This window comes from Cervus canadensis, chromosome 28 (assembly GCF_019320065.1).
Source record: "Cervus canadensis isolate Bull #8, Minnesota chromosome 28, ASM1932006v1, whole genome shotgun sequence".
Lineage (NCBI taxonomy): Eukaryota > Metazoa > Chordata > Mammalia > Artiodactyla > Cervidae > Cervus > Cervus canadensis.
This window is the reverse complement of record NC_057413.1, coordinates 26,433,365-26,458,382: the sequence shown is the minus strand read 5'-3', so window position 1 is coordinate 26,458,382 and position 25,018 is coordinate 26,433,365. Positions and strand designations below refer to the sequence as shown.

The window sequence follows — 25,018 nt, the reverse complement described above, 5'->3', positions numbered from 1 at the left end:
AGAAGGGGAAGTGGGAATCCTCCCTTTTCCATACAGGTGTGTGAACTTGCCCTTCCACTTCCATACAGACAAGAGAAAAGGGTGGAAACCATCTGGCCTGCTCTGCCCTCTGACCCACTCACTTCTCTAAAAGGCGGAGGGTGACTTTCTGGTTGCCAAAGTTGGAGATACTATTGAGCATCATAGGCATCCGGGCACAAAACTTGACACAGAAAGGGAGCTTGTAGCTAAAGCTGGGTAAATTCCAGAGCTGATATTCAAAATATCTTAATCATCAGTTCATCACCAGACCAACAGACTAGGGCAGCCACAACAGCAGTGAGCTGGAGCTGACCGTGGTATGTCAACAGGGTATTTGGAGAGCCCTGGTGCTGTCTGTGTGTCCCCAGCCAGCCTCCTCAGTGACAGATAAGCTATGCTGATTTCCATCAGTCTGGTTTTGATGTCTTTTCAATTTGTTCTGGTCTGAGGGGAAGGACAAGGATGTAAGTAATCATCACCACCAAACCCCAACAGTCCTCTGCACTTTTCAAGTGATATTCCCAATACTAAATTCAGTTTCTGATGACATTTTGAAGGTGATATTAACAAACGAGAACATACTCAAAGCCAGGGTTAGGCCTGCACTAGGAACCGTGTGGTATGAAGTGGAGGAAGGGACAAGGGGCTGTTCATTTCCTCACTTCTATTGTGGGTATGGACGGACCCAGTAAGTCAGACTGGGGAAGGCGTGGGGGGTGGGGGGGGTGCGGTGCGGGGCAGGACCTGGGATGTGAAATGGTCTTTGGCAAAGAAACTGACAGAGCTGGACCCTTGTTACTCTAGACTAGGGGTCACAGAACTGCAGCCATAGGTCTTCTGTTTTGCAAATAAAGTTCTACTGGAACACAGCCAGGGCCAACCATTTACATATTATCTGTGTAATTACCTGTGTAATAGGCTGCTTTTGAGCTCTACCAAAGGTGGTTGAGCAGTGTGGACAGCAAAGCCTAAAACAGGCAGTAGCTGACTCTTTACAGAAAAAATGTGCAAACCTCTGGTCTAGATCTAGGGAAGTAATTCTAACAGCTTGGGGAGAGGAAGGGGGAGAGGAGGGAAGAAAAAGGAGTGGGCTCAGAGCTGGGGTCTTTAGTATGGAAACCAGGGAAGGCTTAGAGGAAGGAAGTGGGGTGCAGCCACCACCATGCCTAACGATGTGGGGATCCCTCCTAATAAGAGCTGAGCCACAGTATAACCTTCCAAACTGAATTATTTACATCATTTTTTCGGGTGACTTCCTAGATGGTGAAGAAAACAGACTTTTCTCCAGTCTTTCAGAATTAGTAGCATATTAACAATGTGAAACCAAGCACAGGTAATCAAAAATGTTTTAATGATTAATTTTAGAGATTATTTAACATTGTGGGTATATCTAGATGAGCTTAAGCACACTTTGACAGCACACTATTGAATGTTATAGTTTCTGTGTTGAAATATGTAAAGACATTCTCAAACTAGTACCTAGGAAGACATACATTTACAAATATACACATTCTAGATTTGATAAGGTAAATGTAAACAGATGCCGTGATTCCTTCCAAACAGAAAACCCACAAGACTAATTAAGAGAACCCAACTGGCTCCCTGTAACATGAATGTGCAAAATTAAAGCATGATAAACTGATATTTACATAAATATCAAACCATTCATTTATACATTGTCAATGACCTTCTCAGATGTGTCACGAGTGGTTCAATGAATGTTTTTTTCCTCCAGTGGAGAAGGTATTCAGAGGCTAAATTTCAACACTTTAAAATGACACACACACAACAGTCTTTATCTGTTTGACCACTGCTTCTAGGGTATGAGACATGATTTTAGGATAAGCAGTCTTATTTTTAAACAAGCATTTCTAAACAAATCTTTATAGAGTCGGAGCAGGAAAAAAAAACCTTACAGGTGCTATTAGATTCACATTAACCAAATCATCTCTACTCAGCTCTCCAGTTCTCTCATGCTGCAGCTATCTGCTTAATTTTACCTTGAATTTTTCTAAGGTCCTTCCCACCCCACCCCTCCCCATTCATTATGGTAAGCTAGGCACATTTTCAAAGGAAGTTTGTGTCAAAACAGATAGATAGCAGTATAGAAATCAATCCAAATTTGGACCCTGGCAACCAGTCCCCCCACTGCTCATCTACGGGCCTCTGTCAAATGGTTAACTGTTTAGTCATGTCTCTTGAAAAGTATACATCTTCTCTAAGTGGAAAGCAAAATGGGCTTTGTTTCCTGTATAAAAACACTTACACTTTGGAAATTTAAAATGGCCTACTCATCCTACACACTTCCTGAAATTTTGAAGACAAAGAATATATATTTAAGTTTCATCAAGACTGCTTTAGCTCCTCCCTCCCTTTTTACATTATTAACAGTGGCACTCAAAATAAAAAAATAAGATCTGTTAAAAAGTTAAACTGACTGTTCCACTAGATCTGAACCTGCCTGATTTAAAGCCACATTACAAAAACTGAAGGTGCCGATTTCACACGGACAAGTCACCTGAAGTTCTGTGTCACACGTTAAGTTTCATAATCACGGTTGTTGACTTTTCTGAACGGAGCTATTAGAAATGAATAAAAACTTGAAACATACCCTAATTGAACTAATAAGCTTTGGGCCCTGCTTTTTCAATTTTAAGGCATGTGTGTTTCTCTACTGTAACAACATTATACAAATTTACAATCACATGCATGATCTACAGTAAAAAAACAAAAAAAAGAAAAGTTTGGATTACAGTGTTATTAAATTGTGAATCACAATTCAGCACCTATCATGTTATAACTAATAAGGCAACAGCAGTGTCGTGTACTACAATAACACGCCCTCCACAGTCTAGCGCAGGGGTCGGTGAGAGCCCAGAAATGTTAAAAAATCTTACGTCTAATTGGATAATCTGTCTACGTTTTCTAGGGGTTTGGAACTGATGGAAGAGGTCCTACGTGAGTCACTATTGTAGGCTGACTAGTTACAGCAGCTGTTAACGAGCATCGGGCACAACTCAGATGTGCTTACAATCAGATGATGCGGTTCAGAGGCTGCCAACCCTCGGACCTCAGTCCTCCCGCTGCTTCCGTTGTTTCACATTGTTCTCCAGGGAAGAAAAGCTGCTGGTGTGGCCGTTCACGGCGGCCACAGAGCCGTTCTGGTGGTCCTTTTGGTGCTCTCTCCTCCGGGAGACCCCCTTCTTGTTGTAGGTCTGCAACACATAAGGGCAGATGGGGGCCACAGCAGGGATGGGGGTCGGGGTGGGGCCCAGCCACATCCCTACTGCCGGGGTTAGAGCCTCTGGGGACCGGTGTCACCATATTAAGAAGCAATGTCTGTGGTCAAGTGATCTGGAAAATGTGTGTTTTTTTTTTTTTGCCACTGGTTTCAATCATTCTTTCATTTTCTGAGGTTCAGCCTGGGTATGTTCACTGAGTCATGGGCAGAGGTATGGATGCTATTTGACAATTAGGTTGAAAATACAATTTACACTTCACTCGGCTCTGCCCTGCTGTCTCCTGCTGTCACTCACATCCTCTGCCTTCAAAACTGTCTCATGGCTTCAGCAACTGTCTTGGCCCCTTACTTACAAAGCACTCTGCCATGAATGGCAGTCAAAACAGGTGTGACTTCAGCTTCACTGGACCCCATCTTTTCTTTAACCTCCCTTGTATCTGTCACTGCCCTGAAGTGTAGCATGAGCTACCAGCCAGGCAGGAGGAAGATGCAACTCAGAGCCGCCACCCCAGATATGTCTGGGAAAAGTTGTCTGTCTGGAGGGGGCGCAGGGAGGGGCAAGTGTGCTGGGCACCCCTCGGCCGGGCATGGAGGGGGGTGGTGCTGCTGCATGTGAGCTGGCTTTCCTGCCTCTGCTCAGGGCCTCTTATTTTGCTCCTGTTCAGCCCCTGTGCCTGCCCGGAGCCAGGCCCTGCTGAGCAGACACACACGAGACCCAGGGGTAACGGGACGTAGGAGAGCCAACAGTGACCACACAAGGTCAGGGTATCAGCCCTAAACAGACCCTTCTGTGGGCAGAAACCTATACCACATCATGCACTTGGGAATGATTTGCGCCCCCAAGCCTGAGCAGTGGGGAGAGGAAGTGTAAGAAAACTGGGGAAAAGGGCTGATTTCTATCTGTAGCTGGGTACTGTAATGGAAAATTCTTCAGATATTTAATTTAGCCCTGGGGTTTAGGGCAGTGGGGCTGAGAGACTGAGATTGAGACTCACTATGCCATGTCTGCAGCAGCCCCAGGGAAGCAGAATGGGACAGCTCTGCTTTCCCACAGGGCCCCGGAGCCTCTTGTGCCAAAGCCCCAGAACTCCAAGGTCTGGCCAGACTTCAGCACCTTCCACAGTGGCAGTGACCCCACCTCCACCCCGCTCCCGCCAAGGCAGGGGCTCCTCAATAAAGGAATGAATGAGGGCCTTGGCTGCAAGGACCCCAAATCCCAACCACCACAGAAGAGTGAGATTTACCTGAATGTAGAAGTTTGTGAAGAGGGCGATCAGAGAAATCATGTATCCGATCTGGAAATACAACCAACCGAGAGGGAAGGTGCACGGCCAGACGACCCCACAGCTGGTCTGGATGATGGTCAGCACGAACTGAAGCTGGGTGGGGAGCAGACATAGCTGAATATGCGGCCATGGCCCACGGTCAAGGTGTCTGCCAAATGGGTGCTCTACCCTGCACCCCTGAGTTTGGGAATGGACACTTACTAACCTTTCTGTAGGTACAGAGGTCATTTCAAAATCAGGAGGCATATGCTAAACGTATCCCAAAGCTGTTATGCATCTGTATTTGTCTTACGTATACACTCCTCCCTTTCCAACTGCTTAAGTCACCTTCTCTAAAGCTCGGGGAATAGCCAGCAACACTTTCATTGTATATTTGGAAGTGCTAGGAGTAGATTTACAACATACACACATCAAAATCCTTATGTTGTACATTGTAAACTTATACCGTATTATATGTGAATTAGCTTTCAATGAAGCTGGAAGGAGGAAAAAAGGAAACATGTTTAAAAAACCCAACACACACACACACTTCAGGAATGCAGTACAGGAGATGTTTATTCTTCACAAAGGAAGGATGGGCATGGGGTGTATGTTTAGAGGGACCAGGAACCTCACTGCAGGATGTGCAATCTCATGGGACCCTTTCCCCATCCTTATCCGTGGACCTTCTGATTTGGTGAAGGCTGGGGTTGGGAGACAGACTTACTCTCTTCCTAGGATATAATGCTAATTCCATAGATTGTTTCTGACTGGTACATCTTGGGAAGCAGGGAAACAGCAAGAAGGGGTTAAGATAAGCAACAGCTGCTGGACGGGCATCTTTAAGGGGTGACAGTGAAGGGCCAGGCTCTGCCCCCTGGATTTCGGGCCACCTTCCAGTGTTTCTATGCAGGGAACTGGTTTTTTTTTGTTGTTGTTTCCTTTTTTTAAGGTAAGTATTCTAGACTGAGAAGTAACTGTAGTGGCGCATAGAATAAATACCGGCAAACCGGCTGCAATCTTCCACTTCAAAGGGCAGAGGCCAACAGGAGACCGGCTCTCCAGCCTGCTCTAAATGTGGCTTCAGCAGAACCACACTACGGGCAGCAAGTCAACCCTGGCATCACTTCTCATGTGTAAGGAGGAGGCTGATGAACAGTGACCCTTCCTCACAGGTGGGTGAGGGGACATAACAAGGACTGTCCAGAAGCCGGCAAAGAGGTGCTAATGAAACACCAAACACATAAGCAGCTCAGAAGGTCTTCTCAAATTTTCTTTTTTCCCCAGATGGTTATTTTTCAATATTGAAGACTGACAACTGACACAGAGGGATCTGAATCAGCTTGGTTTCCTTAGAAAAGAATGTGTTAAGAAGGCAAGACCAGGGCTAACAGTTTAACATCTAATGTCAACAAGTCAGCTAGCCCTAGACTATCGCCTCCGCATCCTCCTCTATAAAGTAGGGATAGTAACATGAAATTAGGCTACTAGAACAATTCCTGTAAAACTGCTCACTTGACATGAGCACGCGGTAAGCTCAAGGAAGGTCAGCATTTGAACAGTAATGATAGTATTATTAATCAGTTTATGAAAGAAATCACAAGAGGAGGAAAAGGCTGTATAGTATACTGACAACCAAGGAAAGCTTTAACAAGGACGGTGGGAAATAACCATCAAGTACAAACAGCTGCTGGGACATGGGCCCAGGAAGGGGGCTGTCACCTGGGGCACTGCAGTGCCATCCCCGCCACCACACGGGCTGAATGGTCACCCAGCACCTGCATCCTTGCTGCCTAGTAACCTACTAGCACCCTGGGCTCGTCTGGTGGGCTACAGTCCACAGGGTTGCAAAAAGTCAATTCATGACTGAATCGACTTAGCAAACCTTGGACTTGTGCTTCTCCCAGCAAATCCTGGCACTCCTGGAAACACAGGTACACAGATTGCACCTTGGATTTAGATTATAATTAGAAAACACGGACACACATGGATGTTCTGTGCACAAACTAAGAAGAAAGGGCTGAACTTAAAGTCAGAGAATTAAGTTTAGTCTTTGTTCTCCAATTCAACCAGATGCCTGCCCACCGGCGTGGTGTCTCCATCGACTGAAATGGATGGAATTCCCCGCTCTGCTTACTTCAAGGTGTTTAACTGGATCGAGAGAGAGGGAGGATGGGAAGGGCACCTCTCAGGAGCTAGTCAACAACACTGAAGCCAGGAGGGCAGCAAGGGCAGCCCAGGAAGAGCTGGGTGTACCCCAGGCAGCAAGTCCTGGCGGAAAGAGGCCGCATTACTCACCAGCTGCCCCTGCGTGATGTACTTCTTCCACCAGAGGTACGGCCGCATGGACGGGATGGACGACAGGCCATAGTACGAATACATGAGGACATGGATGAAGCTGTTAAGTGTGGCGCCAAAGTAAGCTGTAGGAACAGAGGGAATTGGTGAGGAGGATACATCAGTGTTCCGTATGTGACAGGTAACAAAACCCAAGATTCTTTTTAAATTCAAAAATGGAAAAAAAAAAAAAAAGAATGTTTTTGAACAGGCAAACACTGCACCAGCAAGCTGGCACTGCATGGGCGTGTGATCAGAAATCAATTTCCATCTGGGCTGGCAGCCTTCAAGAGGCTTTAAGCCCAGGGTCAGCTACCAGGTGGGCATTCAGCCAGGAGTCAGGAACCACCCATCCCGCTGTGGCAGCTAAAGGCTTTGCCGCCAGGCTCCCACCTACTCCCAGAGGATGCTGCCCAAGTGCCTCCGATACGGCAGTGAAGCCTTTGGGAAAGATGGCCGCAAAGGGTGGGATGCTCAAAGCTGGCCGTCTCTACACATTTGCTGAGGTCTGGGGAGGAGGGCTGTGGTGCAGAGGCCATATATTCTTATCAGTAAGAGAGAGTCTAGAGCCCAGTTCCTTAGAGATGAGAGACCCGTTATTTACGTCACAATTTGTCATTTCCAGTAGAACCACCCGGTCTTTTTTCAGACTCTCCGTCCTCTGCCCCCATAGCCAGCAACCAAGCAAAGCAACCAGCTTTCCCCTCCCTCTGTGGTCAGGCTGGGTTATGACAGTAACTGGGGGTGTGACCCTGGATGAGTCACATCCATTCTCTGCTTGTTTCTCATTTGTCATCCTGTGGGATCTGACAGTTAAAGCCTTCTTCCAGTGGGGCTTTCCAGGTAGCTCGGATGGTAAAGAATCTGTCTGCAATGCAGGAGACCCGGGTTCAGTCCCTGGGCCAGGAAGATCGCCCTGGGAAAGGGAACGGCTACCCACTCCAGTATTCTTGCCTGGGAAACTCCACGGACAGAGGAACCTGGCAGGCTACAGTCCTTGGGGTTACAAGCAGTCGGATAAAACTGGGTGACTAACACACTTTAAAATGTGGGCAGGTGCCGTTTCTATTAGAAAGTTAAGGCAGGTAACCTACAGCCAGGGGGCGTGAGCTCTACCAACCGTTCTACTGTCTCAGGGTTCTCCCAAAGTGGAAGGAGCTGTACTTGGAAAGCCCTTGCTGGTTCTAGATTCCTCTGACTATGTGCATCCTGGTGGGCTAAGTTAATCAAGGGTGGTGCTATCCTGCGGGAAAACATGTGAGCAGACTGAGAGGATCAAGTTTGTCGGTGATGGATATCAGGAACTCTGACTGGGCCATATTAGCCCTCCTGGGTTGAACTCGACGGGGACAACTTAATCATAGGCAACTATGGGACACTTCCAGATCACAAGCTTTCCACATCCTTCTTAGAGAATTTACTTCAAATGTTGGTGTTTGTCCCAGAAGCTGCCCAGCTAAACACGTTTCAGAAACGTGAGGGTCACTATGTCAGAGGATGTGCAGACGCCCTGAGGTACTGCAGCAAAAGTTTGTTCTCTGGAACCCACTCCTTGGCGCGATTCCATCTTCCTGGTCTGTCTCTGCCGTGTCAAACACCTTCCAAATGTGTACACAAACAAGGATGAACATCCTGGAACAGAGAATTCTGTCCAGATTTGTTCAAGTGCCCCAGGTTGGGAATCTGGTCTTTCCTCATCCTGCCACATCAGCAAAGGATGTGCCTCAAATCAGAGAAAGGATCTGTTGGCTTGCTGAGTGCACAGGCCACGTGGAGTGTCATTAAAGGCAATCTGGACACCACAGTCAAATCTGGACACCACAGCCTGACCTAGAAACCTGCAGAAGCAGCACCTTTCCTCTCAGAGCCTTAGTTTCAACTCAGCCTCTCTGCTCACACCTGTCCCCAAAGCCGTTCAGACTCACAGTGGCCGCAGGGGACCCAGTTCATCACGAACCACCAGATGTTCAGCATGCTGGCGTGGTGGTACACGTGCAGGACGGTGATCTGGTGGTTGTTCTTGCGGAGGATGAAGAAGAAGGTATCCATGAACTCGATGAGCTTGGAGAAGTAGTACCACCACAGCACGCGGATGATCTAGGACGAAGGGGCTGTCAGTGTCTCTGCTGGGTTGTGCGCCCACCCTAGGACCTCACCGCACCACTGGCCCCGCTGAAGCTAGTCTCTCTGCAGGGCCTTCGACCAGAACACCTGGGGGGTTGGGGGGGTTGTGAAGGCAGGGCAAGCTCTACAAGGGCTTCATGCCCTTCACGACTTTTAACAAATTCCTGTAGGCTGCCTGTTCTCTCTGGAGCCATCAGGAGGAGGAAAACCATGAGAAAGGTACTTCCGATTTCAGGGGCTGGCGTGGAGCAGGTGACAGGACACACGGCAGAATCGGAAAGAAATCTAGATATCCAGTGCTGTGTTTTGCCCAGTTAAATGCCATACAGGGGGTTCTTCACGGGGGCTCTGAGGAAGTGACTGCCAGGCTGAGGGTAGACTGCAACCTTTTATTAAAAACAAAACCCTGAAAAATACTCCAGTATGGAAGCTGGACTCTACAGATCACACTCAGGTGATGATTAAAGACGTCACCCCGATGAACCTGTTTGTGTAAACAGAGAGCAAATACTGGTAAGCGCATGCACGCTGTCTTCCCTGGAAGCTGTTAACAGGACTCACTTTTGCAGACAGGGAGATTTTAGTTCCCCTCCTATACTTTCCAGGCTGCTTAATTTCCCTTACCACAGGCACACACCGCTTTTAAAATTCTTTCTAAAATATGTCCACAGGGATTACCTGGACGGCCATCTTGTCTCTTGTACAATTTCTTTATTAAGAAAACTAAGAGCCAGTACCTTCATGTCGGCTTCTCCTCCACTGCGTGTGCCCTGACAGAAGAAGTTGTACTGGCCTTCCCATATTCCCGTCACTAACTGGGGAAAAAAGGAAAAAAGAGAGAAAAAGCCAATCACCAACAAAATCAGAACCAGAAGACGCCCTGTTCAATTAGACTTCATAGGTTGAGAGTCTGTGCAGACTGTGGGCTGTGCGGAGTCAAGGGTGCTCTGGGCAAGAAAACCGTGCTGACAGGAGGGTGAGCCGGGGCGAGTCCACTAGGGACTCAGTTTCCTGAGGGGCGGGCCCAGAGCCCCGGCAGCCGCCTCCACAGGCCCTGCTTGGCCAGGCCGCCTTTCTTCAGAACCCTCCGTCACAAGCACCTCCCCGGTCCTGAGGCCCAAGGGATCCAGACATCTGTGGGCTCCTCTCTGATCAGATCAGGGTCTTGCCCTGCCAAAGCCTCGGGGGAAACCACTGGCTTTCTCAAACCTGAATGTGTAGGCCCAGAATGAAGTCAAGGGCATGTCGAAAGGCAGATGGGATGGGCGTCCAGCAGGTCTGGGGTGGGGCCCAAGAATTCCCATTTCTCGTAGGTTCCCAGGTGAACCTCAGGCTGGACTGGAGCCCTCACTTAAGAGAAGCACTGCTGCCAGCCTGGGGCAGCTGAGCCCAGCCTCAGCCTCTTCCCTGTTTCCTGCGTCACCTGCAGATTCATGGCTCAGACCTCCGAGAACTGAGCTGTGCCCACAATGCAGAATTCACCTGCAGCAGAGTGGGCACTGTGGGGCCACAGAGAGGACCCTGACCTGGGGGGGCAGAGTGCAGGGCCACCAGCTCTCCGCGGGGGCCTCAGCTGCCACACCAGGTCATTACCTGCTGGGCGAGACCTAAGGACCTGTTCCAGAGGGAACGTGTGATCCGAGCCCCTGTGCATGTCCACACTGTCTATCCACTACGTTCCAGCCAGCCAGACACCCATGAGATGTGCCTCTTTCTCCACGTAGACTGCAGCTCACCACCTCCTTCTGAAGCTTTGGCGTCCTCAAGTGTTCCTGGCGGCCCTCCCTCTGGTGGTCAACAGGGCAGGGGAGGAGAAATTAGAGGTGGTCTACCTCACGCCTGAGCTCATCCGTGGATCCCACATGAGGAACCGGCCCCGGGGCCTCAGTGTGTGGTTCTTAGCATGTTCCCCAGTCCAGCTGCATGAGCATCACAAGGGAACTCAAGTGACATGCAAATGCCAGGGCCCCAGCTGGACCGTCAGAACCAAAACCCCAGAGAATCTAACAGTGTGGTTTATAAAATGTGGTTCCCACCCAACAGCAGCCTCTCCCAGGAGTACCCAGGAATTTGCTAGAAATATAGAATCTTGGGCCCAACCCTAGACCTACCAAATCAGACATTGTTCGGTGTGAAATTCCATGGTGTAAAAACAGGCTGTTTAGGTGATTTTCAATGCAACTGATATTTCACAACCACTGGCTTTAAACAGTGGTTCCCATCCCAGCTGTATGATAGGCTCACCGGGGGAACTTTTAAAAATGACTAATGCCTGGCCTCCTCCAGGCCACTGTGGGGCCTTTCACAACACACTCAAGGCAACTGGAATGTGCAACTAGGAGTGGGAGCCACTGGTTCCATGTTATCTGATTCCAGTAAGAAACAGTTCGCCTACCAGTGTTGTGAGAAAGAGTAACTGAGACACAAGAGAACCTCAAGGTTCTCCCACAGAGCATGACTTGGGGCAGGGGTTGCATACAGGGAACATCAGCTGATCACAAGGGTCTGAGGACAAACAGTTCAACTTCCATCCAGTCTGACCTCCAAGATAGAAGCTAGTAGTGGTTGTAGCCACTGTGCTCACTCTCAACACCCTGCCTCAATCTGACTTTCCTTCTACTAACTTCCTTTCTATTATTTTTGCTTTGCATTGTCACCTTCTGCACCTGAAAAAAGCACGAGTTATGTGGCCAAAGACAAGCACAGTGATTCAGAACACACCATTTTATAATGGAAATAATCCAGGAGTAGGGAGCAGAATTTAGCAAGTCACCTAAATCCCCCTAGACCTTGATCATGTTTTACTCTAAGAGGAGGAGGCTGGATTAAATTATTTTCAAAGGTTCTGTTTTAATTTTTTACAGTACTATGTTAAGATTTTTTGAAAACAGGTCACATGTAAGCTATACTCTACTATCTTCGAAAAACCAGACCCACAGAGAATTTATTGGAAGGTGTAGTATCTTTCTGGTCTTTCCCTTTCTAAAGTCGTATCAGTTAAGCATACTGCATACAGACCTATTACAAGTCCCAGCAATCATGAAATAAAGCCTGAGTCTAAAGCAGAGACAGAGAGAGAGTGTGTGTGTGTGTGTGTAGCACTTGTGCTAGGCTGGAAACCTGAGGGGAGATAGAACTCAGTGTTCTTTGCTGCCCTTCCTTCTATCCTATGAGGGAACTGATAAATTATCTTCTGTGCTGGAGGGTACGGAAAAAGAACTTTTTGGAACTCCACTGGATTAAAGGATGGAGACAAAGAAGCCCAGGTCACAGGTGTGATCCTCTCCAGGTGGGACACGTTCTCCAACGGCAAAATCTGTTTCTCTTCTATAAAAGTGCACCGCACCCCCACCTCCGCCGCACCTTGAGCCCAGTGGGCTGTTTCCTGAATTGACGTTTCTGATCACAGGAGCAGAGAGTAGACAGTGTAGAAACTTCAAAGCGAACTCAACACCACTTCTGGGCATCTGCTCTTAGTACGTGCATTTTTCCCCTTGACAGTAAGAAGGGGCAAATGTTTGCAAATACACCAGAAGAGAATGTAAAGTCTTTGTTCACAGATGCCTTCTCTTAAAAACAGAAACTTGAAGGACCTCCCTGGTGGTCTAGTGGTTAAGACTCCTTCCAAAGCTGGGGACATGGTTCAATCCCTGGTCCAGGAATTAAGATCCCACATGCTGTGGGGCAACTAAGCCCTCAAGTTACAATGAAGAGCTCTCCCAGCCAAAGAAATTTTAAGGAACAACAATAATAAGTTAGTTAGTGCTTGGGCTCAGTAGTGTTCGACTCTTTGCAACCCCAAGGTCTGTAGCCTGCTAGGCTCCCTGTCCATGGGGTTATCCAGGCAAGAATACTGGAGTGGGTTGCCATTTCCTCCTCCAGGGGATCTTCCCGACCCAGGGATCAAACTTGAGTCTCCTGAATTGGCAGATTCTTTCACTGCACCACCTGGGAAGCCCCCCAAATAAAGGTAGGCTTAAAGAAAAAAGAAACTTGTAGTTCTTTTATATCACGAATGGCGGTGGCGGTGGGGGTGGGGGGCGCACGCACTTAAAATACCATAAAACAGGAAACCAATAAAACTTTATTTACAAAAACAGACAGCAGTTCTTTAGGTCTTCGTTTCCTCACTCCTCAAATAGGATAAAGACTGTCTCCTGTTCCGCCTGTCATGGGAAGTTAATGAGATGAAGTGTGGAAGGCTTATATCACCCAGCCTGGCAGAAAAGATAACCACAGTAACTGCTGGAAACCATTACTTTATCCTTTTCAACTGCAATGCTCTCTGGCTCCAGCTCTCAAAATTTTCTCTATCCTTCAAAGGTCTGCTAAAATTCTATTTTCTTCATGACTGCTCCCGTGAGCACTCCAGCTCAAGCCTGGTCTCCTGCCTCCGGGCCTACCCTTCCAAGACTTACACCTACCTGCTTATATGATCTTTAAGCCCTGTGTCACTGGCTCTGTCTTACGCCATGCTGTCTTAAGCTCTTGGCGGCACTGGCTGCAGCTCCCTCAGCCACAAAATCCAGCACAGGGGGTACTCATACTTAGGAGATGCTGAACAAATATCTGCCCAACTAACCACAGAGTTCAAGGTGCTGCTTCTTGTTCCTTAAATCTAGACCTGATGCTTTATTTGCAGGAAAAAAAAAAAAAGTCTTCTGTTCACAAGGTGAAAATCAGTCCTCATCAGATGTCCTACGGGGACATGGAAAGTTTTAATTCTTGAATATCCCTGGCTTCAAAAGAGATAGGATAAAAAAAGGAGCGGTGGGGGGCAGGGGGCAGGATAACTTAACACATGGGGATCGAGCACCGGAGTTTGAGTTGACTTGTCTAAGTGTCTCTGCCACCTTTTGTAAAAGTGGCCGGTATCAGGACCCTGGTGTCTCTGTTCCCATCAGAAGAAAACAGTGTGTCTGAGTAACAGCCCAGAGGCTCTCAGAGCCAAGGCCTGGCCTCCCCTCCAGCCTGCGAGGAGTGCTTCGGAGGAGACAATGCTCTCGCCAGGCCTGGCTTCCTCCCAAGAGTGGCTCTGGTCCGCCCCTGAAGGTTCAGCACACTGCAGCCTGGGGGAGGGCCCAGGGGGCGGGGCCAGCGGTGCGCACCGGAAGTGAGGGCAGCGGGGCTCAGCCTTGACTTCTGAGGATCACCCTGAGAGGGCAGGGCTGTGCTCCAATGGAGAAGCAGGCCACAGCGAGCAGCTGGCCACCACCCTCCGCAGCCCTTGATCCCGCCGGCCACTCCAAGAGCAACCAAGGCAGCTCCAGGTACCCTACACCTGGCTTTTCCCAATTAACCAAGACACACACAGCACTGCGGAGAAGCATCACGCCCCTTCTCTGGAGTAAAGCAAACTTCAGTCAGGCCAGGAGCATGTGCAGAGCGATAATTAAAGCCCAGCTAGAAGCGTTCTTCTCTCCTTATGAGGCAAATTCAATAAGCAAAGTGGTTTCATGCATCTTTTCAAAGAAGAAAACTGAGGGGAACATCACCACTGGGTCTGGATGATGCAGTTCATGGAGTGAACCACCTCGAGTTGATTTTCTAGGAGAGAGATGACTTTTCTCATCTAATACCACAATTTAACCACAAACAGGGCACATACCCTGTACTACGATAACCACTTCCATGGCACTTACTGAAATACTACCACAGCATCTCAAGAAAACAAGGTCATCCGAAACACTTTAAGCAGAAAACTGTCATCCTGTGTGGCCCTCATCAGTCACTCACTTGACATCCCAAGATCTCAGAGCAACAAGATGATCCCTTTTGAAAAGGGGCTAATGGTTTTAGTGATGAGAGTTTGATGAGCTGTGTGGTTATATCCATCTAAGCAGAAACGGAATGAAAGGTAAAGAGAACAGACACTAACCATGCTGAAATTCAACCATCCCAGGACCCGAGGGACTTTGCTAAAATAAGCAACACCACCGATAGTGTGTGAGGCTGACTTCTTCACAGATTTGACTGTCCCTGTGGGCGTGTACAAGCATGTACTTGTTAGACCTGGAACAAGTTCATGTTTTTACTAAGGAAACAGATGAATACCGAAGTGTGTGGTCTGAAGTCACACAGCTTCTCGATGGCGCTGGTGGGATCAGCACCTGAGAAATCCTGACTCTGGGTTCAAATGTAATCTCCAACAGCACTTCCAAGCTCCTCTGACCTTCTTTGTCTGTTCTGAGTTCTTAATGAAAACGCAACAGAGATACGCTAACCATGAATAATTTTATGAAAAAGCAGACCTTTCACTGGATCTTTACCTTCAGCAGATGCTTGGTTTAAAATGAACCATAAGACCTAGAGACTGTCATACTGAGTAAAGTAAGTCAGACAGAAGGAGAAATATCATATGACATCCCTTACATGTGGAATCTAAAATGAAATGATACAAATCAACTTAGAAAGAGACTCACAGACTTAGAGAATGAACTTAGGGTTGCTGGAGGGGGGAAGGAGGGGGGGAAAGAGATAGTCAGGGAGTTTGGGATGGACATATACACACTGCTATATTTAAAATGGATAACCACAACGACCTCCGGTACAGCACATGGAACTCTGCTCAATGTTATGTGGCAGCCTAGACGGAAAGGGAGTTTGGGGAGGAATGGATGCATGTATATGGATGGCTGAGTCCCTTCGCTGTTCATCTGAAACTATCACAACATTGTTAATCAACTATACCCCAATACAAAAAGTCTAAAAAAATTAAAAAAATAAAATGAACCATCAGCTACTCCCAATGGAAAAGTACCTTTTCTCTAGGGTTTAGCTAGTCAATCTTGACAGTGCTATTATGGAAAAGGGTCAAATCAAAGCATGTGGGTGTGAATTTCACATCTCTCCTGTCCAGAGCAGAAGGATGCCCACTAAGATAATTTCATACCCATGACCTCCAAATGTGCTTTTTTCCACTTAGGACCAGGAACACCCCTGGGTTACAGCTGATTGCAATACTCTTGGTTACGTCATAAGGACAGGCTCTGTGCACTAGAGGCGGCTTCAGAACAAAGCACGAAGAAACAGCTTGTCCCCAGACCAGCCTGACACAGGTATGTCTGGCACTCATCCTTCAGCCTCGGGCCCTGTTTTATGCTGCAGTTTCTTTCTCTCACTGTTCAGTCTCCTGAGCGGTGGTTTCTGGTAGGCTGCTTCCACACGTCCCACAAAAAACACTCATTATTTTATGGGGCTGCTGGGGGCTGGGAGAGAAAACCCAAGCTGAGACAGTGTTCTGAGAAGGTGATGCACAATGGCCTGAATCTCAGACTCGAATCCCAGGTCCACCCAGGACTTTGCCTCTGCAGGATGGGGTCAGTAACCGTGTGATGAACACCGAGTGAGTGGGACCAGTACCAGGCACAAGGCAGGTACTGTATATGTCTTTGCTGTGATTCCAGACAAGCGTCTGCTCTTCCTGCCCAAATACTAGAAGGCTCGTGACTAGGTCTGCTCCTGCTGTATACAGAAGCCCCAGCAGAGCATCCTCTGTGTAATTTAAAGAGAGATCTCCAGCTTACCTACTGACTCCTGCTTTGCAAACTGAGTCTGCTTTAGCTGAGCATTTGTAGACTGGTACCTTGTTATACTTTATTTTTAGGGCTCCAAAATCACTGCAGATGGTGACTGCAGCCATGAAATTAAAAGACGCTCACTGCTTGGAAGGAAAGTTATGACCAACCTAGATAGCATATTAAAAAGCAGAGACATTATTTTGCCAACAAAGGTCCGTCTAGTCAAGGCTATGGTTTTTCCAGTGGTCATGTATAGATGTGAGAGTTGTACTGTGAAGAAAGCTGAGTGCCGAAAAATTGATGCTTTTGAACTATGGTGTTGGAGAAGACCCTTGAGAGTCCCTTGGACTGCAAGGAGATCCAACCAGTCCATCCTAAAGGAGATAAGTCCTGGGTGTTCACTGGAAGGACTAATGCTGAAGCTGAAACTCCAATACTTTGGCCACCCCATGCGAAGAGTCGACTCATTGGAAAAGACCCTGATGCTGGGAGGCGCTGGGGGCAGGAGGAGAAGGGGACGACAGAGGATGGGATGGCTGGATAGCATCACCGACTCAATGGACATGAGTTTGAGTGGACTCTGGGAGTTGGTGATGGACAGGGAGGCCTGGTGTGCTGCAATTCATGGGGTCGCCAAGAGTCAGACACGACTGAGCGACTGAACTGAACTGAACCTTGTTATACCGGGCTTCCCTGGTGGGTCAACAGTAAAGAATCTGCCTGCAATGCAGGAGATGTGGGTTCGATCCCTGGGTCAGGAAGATCCCTTGGAGAAGGAAATGGCAACCCTAAAGAAGGAAATGACAACCCACTGCAGGATTCATGGAAATCCCATGGACAGAGGAGCCTGCCGGGCTACAGTCCATGGGGTCGCAGAGAGATGGAAACGACTGGGTGCCTGAACAGCCTACCACCATCTTGTTAACACCAGCTGCAAGGCCGGGTTACCAAGGTCTGCAGGTCAGTTAAGAAGAGTCTAGCCTGGCTCTGGACCAACGCCAAAGCTTCGTTTCTACTGAAAGGCCTTCCCTCCCTGTCCCCTGGGTGTGCGGCTCAGGCAGAGGCTGTCTGGGCTGCATCCTTCTCTCTGAGTGCCCACTGCAGGCGTTCTCTAGGGCAGTGCCAGGTGAATGGATGGGCAAGTAACTGAGGCGATGCTTCCCCCCGAGAGAGGTTTCTTTCTGAGCAAGGAATTTCAGCTGTCAGGGAACTGTGTGTGAGAAGTGTTTGAGGCAACAGTCAGGCCTTTCTTGTAAGTATTAACATCACCAACATTTCAGCCTCTCTATACCTCTGTTCAATAGGCAAAAGCAGAAGAGTACTAAATGTCTTTTTCAAAATATTTTTGTAAACAAAATCATTTTAAAATAAAATGCAATAATTACTTGCCCAGGTCTTTTAAGTGTTTTTCCAAATCCGGTTTTTCCCACAATAACCTATCTATTTTAGGAAAGCCTGAAGGGAAAGAAAAACAAGGTTGTTTAGAATATAATGTTTCCAGAGCAACTGCTCTGCAGCTCTATTGAGGACCTTCAAAGCCAGAGGCGGGGAGGCAGGGCTGCCAGGTGCCTGGGGAGATGTGTCGACAGCACTGCCTCCAAAATTACAGACAGGCTGGAAAATAAAACACCTGTCCCATCAAATGCTCGATGTCTTTCATCTTCCCTGTAAAGAAGTCCCGGACGTTTTGATGAGAAGATTCAAATTAAAAAATGACTTCTGTTCTCGCAGTGCAGCCAACTGGACTAAAGCACAACCATCACCCCCACTGTGAGCACAACGCACAAATGCCATGGGGACCAGCAGAGGAGCTCCAGCACCACTGATGCCTAACTGCAAGGGGAGTCTAGTGTCAGCGGCTCAGTCGTGTCTGAATCTTTGCGACCCCATGGACTGCGGCCCGCCAGGCTCCTCTGTCCATGGAATTCTCCAGTCAAGAATACTGGAGTGAGTAGCCATTCCCTTCTCCAGGGCATCTTGCCAATTCAAGGATGGAACCTGCGTCTCCCACATTGCAGGCAGGTTCTTTACTGTCTGAGCCACCAAGGAAGCCCTGATATAAAGGTGCTGCTTCCCTGAGAAAGAACTCAGAAAAGAGGAAGTGAGCTTATATTCAAGTCCTTTTAAAAAAATCTCTCTTCTCTGGGGCAGATACATTTACCTGAGATGACCCCACCGATATCGGCTTCAGATGCTTACACAGGACACCCAACAAACCGTCCAGTTTTTGTTTTTAAAAAGAAGGTCAACATAGATATAATAATTGTCCCAGAGGCATGACCTCACAGATACAGCTGAAAGAACACTTTTTAAAGACTATTTTTAAAAGCAACACCAGCAAATGGTTAAGTTTGAGACCCAGTCACCTCCAACCACGGATAAAAAAGAAAAGTTTCCAGGTTATGGAGTGGAAAAAAGAACAAGCAGTGAATTTTTAGAGATATAAGATGCATAGTAACTGAAGCTAGAAATGGATGAAATAGCAGATTAGACATGGTTGAGAGTACAAGTGAATTAGAGGAATGCAGAAGAGAAAGAAAGATGCAAAAAACTCGAGAGAGAGTACACAGGTGTGAGAACGTCCAGCATACGTCTAACAGGAGCTCCAGATGGAGCTGATGGAGGAGGAGAGGGAAGTATGGAGAAGACAATGCCTGAGGACTTTCCAAAATTAAGAAATATATGAATCCTTGGCTTGGATGCACACCATCCTGAGACAAGTAAGAGTGAACTACTATTTAGATACATTTTGTTTTTATTCTTAAACACAAGTTTAGAAACATCTTGAAAGAAAAAGGTTACCTACAAAACAAACAAAAATGGGACTGCGGCAGACTTCTCTGGAATAAATGTGCAATGTGCTGGGGGAAAATAACTGCCAACTTAGAATTCTATGTCCTGCTAAAATATATTCAAGTATATATACACAGACATGATACTCAAGGACTAAGAGTTTACCTTTCACAGAAAAGGAACTATTTCAGAAGAAAACTGAAGCTCAAAGCAAAGAAGAGGTTTCACAGATGAACTGTGTACAAAAAAAAAAAAAATCAGTAAGCACGGACTGTAATGATGACTGTTTAGGGTCTCAGAAAGAGGTGGAATGAAACCCTGACAACAATATCATGGATGATGGGGGCTCAAAGCCCAAATCATCTATGATCCTTGCATTGTTCAGGAGTAGAAACAGCAATTCACTTTAGAATTTATTAAGTCAAAGGTGCATGTTGAAAACTTACAAATAACTACTAAATAGTAAGTAACTTTTAAATCAGCAAAATGAAAAAAAAGTTCAACAGAAAGCAGGAAAGAAAGCAAAAGAGCAAAGAAAACTTACACACAGAAGGTGAGAGAAATCATTCTAAAAATAATAATGAGCATACTAAGTGAAAATGGATTAAAATTTCCCCACTACAAGTGTCAAGATTCAATCATTAACTCCTAAGTGTATGCCTGGTGAAAATCACTCACTCCACTCATATCGGCACAGGGGACACATTCAAGAACATTCAATGCAGCATTGTTTTTTTTTGGGGGGGAGGTTTCTGATCAGAGAGAAAAAAAGTACTTTTTAGTTCCTTCTTAACTGCAAAAGCCCTTTACCTCAAATGCCAACATATAATTTCTAGCTAGTAAAGCACATGAGAACCGCAGCCTAGGAGAATAAATAGAAAATAACAAAACTCTGCTTATGTACTATATCAAAAAAATACAAAATGCAAAATAAGAATGAAGTTTCTGTGAAGGAGAAAGATAGTGTTGGGAGATGATTCTTCAAGGATCTCAACTCAACATTGTTAAACTGGAAACAACCTACATGTCCGCCCAAAGAAGAATGGATCAAATGACTTAATAAATTCTAACAGTTAAGTAATAAAGAGGAGTTAAAACTAATGAATGAAATCCCTAAGAGTCAACATATCGTCTCAAAACATAATGCTGACTGAAAAAAGCTACTTGAAAAAGAGTATATATAAAGCCATATACCACTCATGTAAGTTTAAAAAAAAACTGTCTCCGAATATCCTATAAGTTGTCACATATATATACATACATATGTGGAAAATGTACAGAAACATAGCCAGGAAAGAAATATGCACTTCGGAAGAAAGTTACATCTGTGAAGGGGCTACACTTCTGATACCTTTTTGTTATGTTTTCTTTTTAAACAAAAAATTCAAACCCGTAATGTCAATATTTGTTAGGTACCTAGATAAATATTTCTGTGATTTTATTTTCCATATTCTGAAGTAGTTTCAAACTTACAATTCTAAGTAGATTGAAAAAGGAAAGAAAAAAAATTAGTTGTGAATCTATGCCAATTCAGATCACCGATCCAGTTAGCGACCAATCATTTTCTAAAATTACATTTTAAATGTTCTGAATCTTTGATTCATGTCATTGAATTTTCTCACACTACTTCACCAACACACAGTTCTCACTGCAAGGGAATAAACACTGAAAAAACAATCGTGCTTTTAGTCTGTGATTTATCTTTGTTACAGTATTAATAAAACATGGTTCCAACATTTGCTTTTTTCTGTCTCAATGCTGGAGCCATGCTAACAATGGGACACAAAAGATGCGGAAGGAACACTGTAACCACAGTCAGTGAGGTGCATGTGAAGGACACAGGCTGGAGGGCACATCCCCAGGACACCGTGATGGGGAGAAGGCGTCCGGCTCCTTGGGACCGTGAGGAGGCAGGAGAGGCTGGGATCACTGCTTCAGAGCCAAGCCCTCAAGAGGACACAGAGGAACTGACCTTGAGACAGGTCCTCAGAAATGAGACAAGGACTGTCAAACTGAGGCGGGCTTGGGTCTGAAGAAACTGGGAGTTTCTAGGGGGCAGAGACCCAAAGAAAGGAAGAACCTGGTCTTGGGGGTTTGAGTGGACAGGATACAGGAAGGCAGCCAGCAGTTCTCTTCATTCAAGTTCAAGGTCTAAGCGCTGACTCTGCTTCCCACTGCTAGTGCCGAGTCCAATTCCTGCACGGGACGCTCCCCTCTGGACTGTGACAAACCAAGCAATTAGATCCTCCCTGCGTTGGTGACAAGAGCCCAGAGCCCAGGAGAGCATGGCAGACACACCAGAAAAGTCCCAGGTCAGGACAGAGCAGCCACCTGAGTGTTTGAGATGTTAACTAAGGAGTTATTCTGCTGGCTGAGAACAACAGGGGAAACCCGAGTCCAGTGCAGCCCTGAATAATGAGAGAAAAGTCACAGTCTGGCAGGTGGGGATTCTCTGATCTTGTGGATGAGGGAGGGGAAAGACATATGGATGATCTGAAAACACAGTGGGGCTTTCATTCAGATGAAACATGCCCTGCCCCTCGGGGGTAGGGTGGGTAGAAAGGCTTGCAAGATTTTTATGTCTGCTATGAGCACACAGTTTTACAAAGCTGAGTAAGTAATGCAAAATTAGTTGTTTCTCTTTTGTAACTTGACACTTTATTTTCAAGCCTTTACCACTGACTGTGATCTCAGACAACACCTAATCCCAATCTAAAACATATCATTGTTCAAACATACAATACTTCTAATTCAGAGATCTGTGACCTTTTTCCTGGAAATGAACATCAAGTTCATGAGGTAATTAGAAGTAAAGCCATAGGTATACCTATGGCTGACTAATGTTGATGCTTGGCAGAAACAAACACAATTATCCTTCAATTAAAAATAAATAAATTTAATTATTAAAAAAAAGGTAAGCCATGTCTCTCCTTTTGATTTTCTTTCTACCAAATGCATAAACTATATCTTAAACTGAATTTCACGGTTTTAAGATAGTCATTTGGTTATTTTCCTTCTTCAGGTCATTTTAAAGCTTCAATGACTCCCCTTTCATTTTCTTTTTATCTCCCTCTTTCAAATAAGATTTCTCTTGTCTACTTGCAACAGTTAACTTTATTTATATTAACCCAGAACTTTGTCAAGCAGGTATGAATTCATACCACAGGATTAAACAAACAAAAATATCAATGGTTACATATTTATTTTTAAAATTCTTTACAAACCCAAAAACACAGATAAGCAGGAGAGTAAATAAAGACTAATGGTCATGACCACACCAATGGTGTGACCACAGGCAATGGCTCCAACTCTTGGCACATTTCCCTGAAGTGAGGGGCCAGCTGGGATCCCTTTTATTTGTTCGGTTATAAAACTCCATAATTGTCCTATGTTTCAGTATTCACTGGACTAAGTGCTAAGAAAAGAAAAAAGGGAAAAACCAGTAGCTACGATCAAATTTAGAAGTTGACAAAAGATATGTTATCAGGATATTCCTGATATGTAAGTACAGGAAAAAAAAAAGTCAGACAAAATCCAAAGTAAATATCATCTAATGTGGATACTAGGGTTAATTTTCAACTCGAGAATATCTGCTCTGGCTCTATTTTTATAAACTTGATTTAAGGATTATTGTCCCCTTATCCATTACCTCTCTATGTATTCTAAGTTGTGAGCTAAACACATTTAACCTCCTTTGTATATTTCCTACATCTCCACATTCAGAGCTTAGATACTGCTCAACGTTTTCTAATGTTCCCACCAAGCTGTCTCGGAGGAAAAATTGGTCCTTCCTATTACAACACTCTTATTAACAGATCCCCAAATTTAGTCACATGCACTTGGCATGTGACCCAGCACTTTCTTCCCCTCTTTACCAGCCAATTAGGGAGCTTAAATTATGAAGTTGTGATTATATCTCTAGGGTTTGAGAAATATATAAGGCAGATAACTTAAGTTCTATAAGATTTAGCAGTCTTAAATACTTTTTCTCTAGAATATTGCTATGTGTAATAATTAACTCTATAAGAGCCTTCATAAGGAAATGGCTCTCTTATCTATCAAGTATGGGAAAGCATGCGGTTCGCTCTGAGACACCTGACTGCTCACTGCGGCTTTGTTCCTGGAACAGAGAGATGAGCACAGGGCTGGGCCCAGGCCTGTCACTGCCCCTGCCTCCAGGCCCGCAATCTCCATCTCGGAGGCTAATTAAACTGCTTTCGCTCTAGAACAGGACAGAAAAGAAGCAAAAAAAGGGAGTTGTAAGCATTTCACAGACTGTTGGCATAAAAGCAATGAGAATAGCATCTATAAACTCTTCATCATAAAACCTTTACCTTGCCTTATGAAATTCACGTGGGGGAACCTGACCCAGGCCTTCCTCTGTGGCAGCGTCTCTAACCATCAGACACTTTGCTTCCCCCTAGCTCCTGCATCACAGACCCCCGCCCATCCCCACACAGTCAGGCAGACCCCCCATCACAGCTCGAGGCTAGTGGGGAAATCACTGCAAGATTCATATTAATTTCTCTCCTTTTCCTCTCCTTGGAGAATTAAAGTCACCATGAAAGGTTAAAAATCTAAACAGGAGTACTTGTAAGTGTTTGTTTTATGTATGGCATCATTCTCTGCCCCAGAGATTTAGGAGTCGTTTTGTGCTGTAAACCTAAACAGTGTAGTTCTGCTTCTAAAATGCATATAAATCGTGCTTATCCCAGAGAGAGCTTTCCTCTCCTTCTACTTTAAAGCCTCACTGTGCTGTCAAAACAGCAGGCCTAAGTGCTGATTCTGATGTTATCTCTCACTCTTACTTAAGCCTTTGAGATCATCAAATTTGGTTTTCAACATCTTTGTTTTATAGAAGCAACAATCTGGCCTGAACTTACACAGACCATTCAAACCCTAAACACCAACTTCACTATCTACTCTTCTCAGCTCTTTATAAAAATAACTTATCCAATCTCCAAGCTGTTGACAGTGATCAGATCAAGATGGAGAGAGGCGGGCTGACCACAATTACACCAGACGCAGACTCTCCCCACTTCCTCCCCCCATTGCCTCCCAATAAGAATCAGGCATTTACTAAATGCTTCCTAATAAAATGCTCACAGATCTGTTTTTGTGCATTCTCTTCAATTTCTACTCTGTATTTTGCTTGCATGAGAGCGTTTCTGAAAATGTTTAATTCTGAGTATAACACAAAACATACATAACAAAAGAATCAGTAGCAAAGGCTTCTATTTTAGATATTTCAGAAGGCACATCTGTACAAATAACTCTAGTGTTTTGAAAAACTGATTTTAGAACATCCTCAAAATGCATTCCTGTACCTGTCCTCCACTCCCCCACCCCACCGCTGGCCTTCTCCAGTTAGGACTGAGATTCAGGCAGTGACACAGCTACCCTGAAGCAAGAGGAAGCCGTGCCGGCCTCTGCCTTACCTCACAGAACATATAGAGAGACAGCAGAGTGAGTCCGAGGTTGTACACCACTAAAATCCCCCGGCAGGAGAACGGTTGCCTCGTCTTCATATATTTTGGTCCCAGCCACACGATTAGCAAGTACAGAATGGAGCATACCAAGGTGGGGACATAATTGTCCAGAAGAAACCATCCTTTTACTCGAGTATCTGGAAAGTTGTAAAAGAAAAAATATTCAGTGATAATAAGGTAGATATAAAAATAATAAACAATGTGCTTTGAACATGAAAAAATTCTCTC

At 45.7% G+C, this 25,018-nt stretch overlaps 1 protein-coding gene across 1 annotated transcript in view; it reads right to left on the bottom strand.

Moving 5' to 3' along the window:
• Window positions 1-1,349: 1,349 nt before the first annotated feature.
• The window catches only part of ELOVL5 (ELOVL fatty acid elongase 5), a 66,197-nt gene continuing 42,528 nt past the window's right edge, over window positions 1,350-25,018 (bottom strand). The window contains exons 3-8 of the mRNA XM_043449412.1: window positions 24,740-24,927; window positions 9,726-9,803; window positions 8,790-8,961; window positions 6,826-6,950; window positions 4,507-4,641; window positions 1,350-3,236 (exon numbers count right to left, since the gene is read on the bottom strand). Of these exons, the coding sequence (XP_043305347.1) occupies window positions 3,093-3,236; window positions 4,507-4,641; window positions 6,826-6,950; window positions 8,790-8,961; window positions 9,726-9,803; window positions 24,740-24,927 (842 nt within the window). The 3' untranslated portion in view covers window positions 1,350-3,092. The remainder of the gene's footprint in view (window positions 3,237-4,506; window positions 4,642-6,825; window positions 6,951-8,789; window positions 8,962-9,725; window positions 9,804-24,739; window positions 24,928-25,018) is intronic.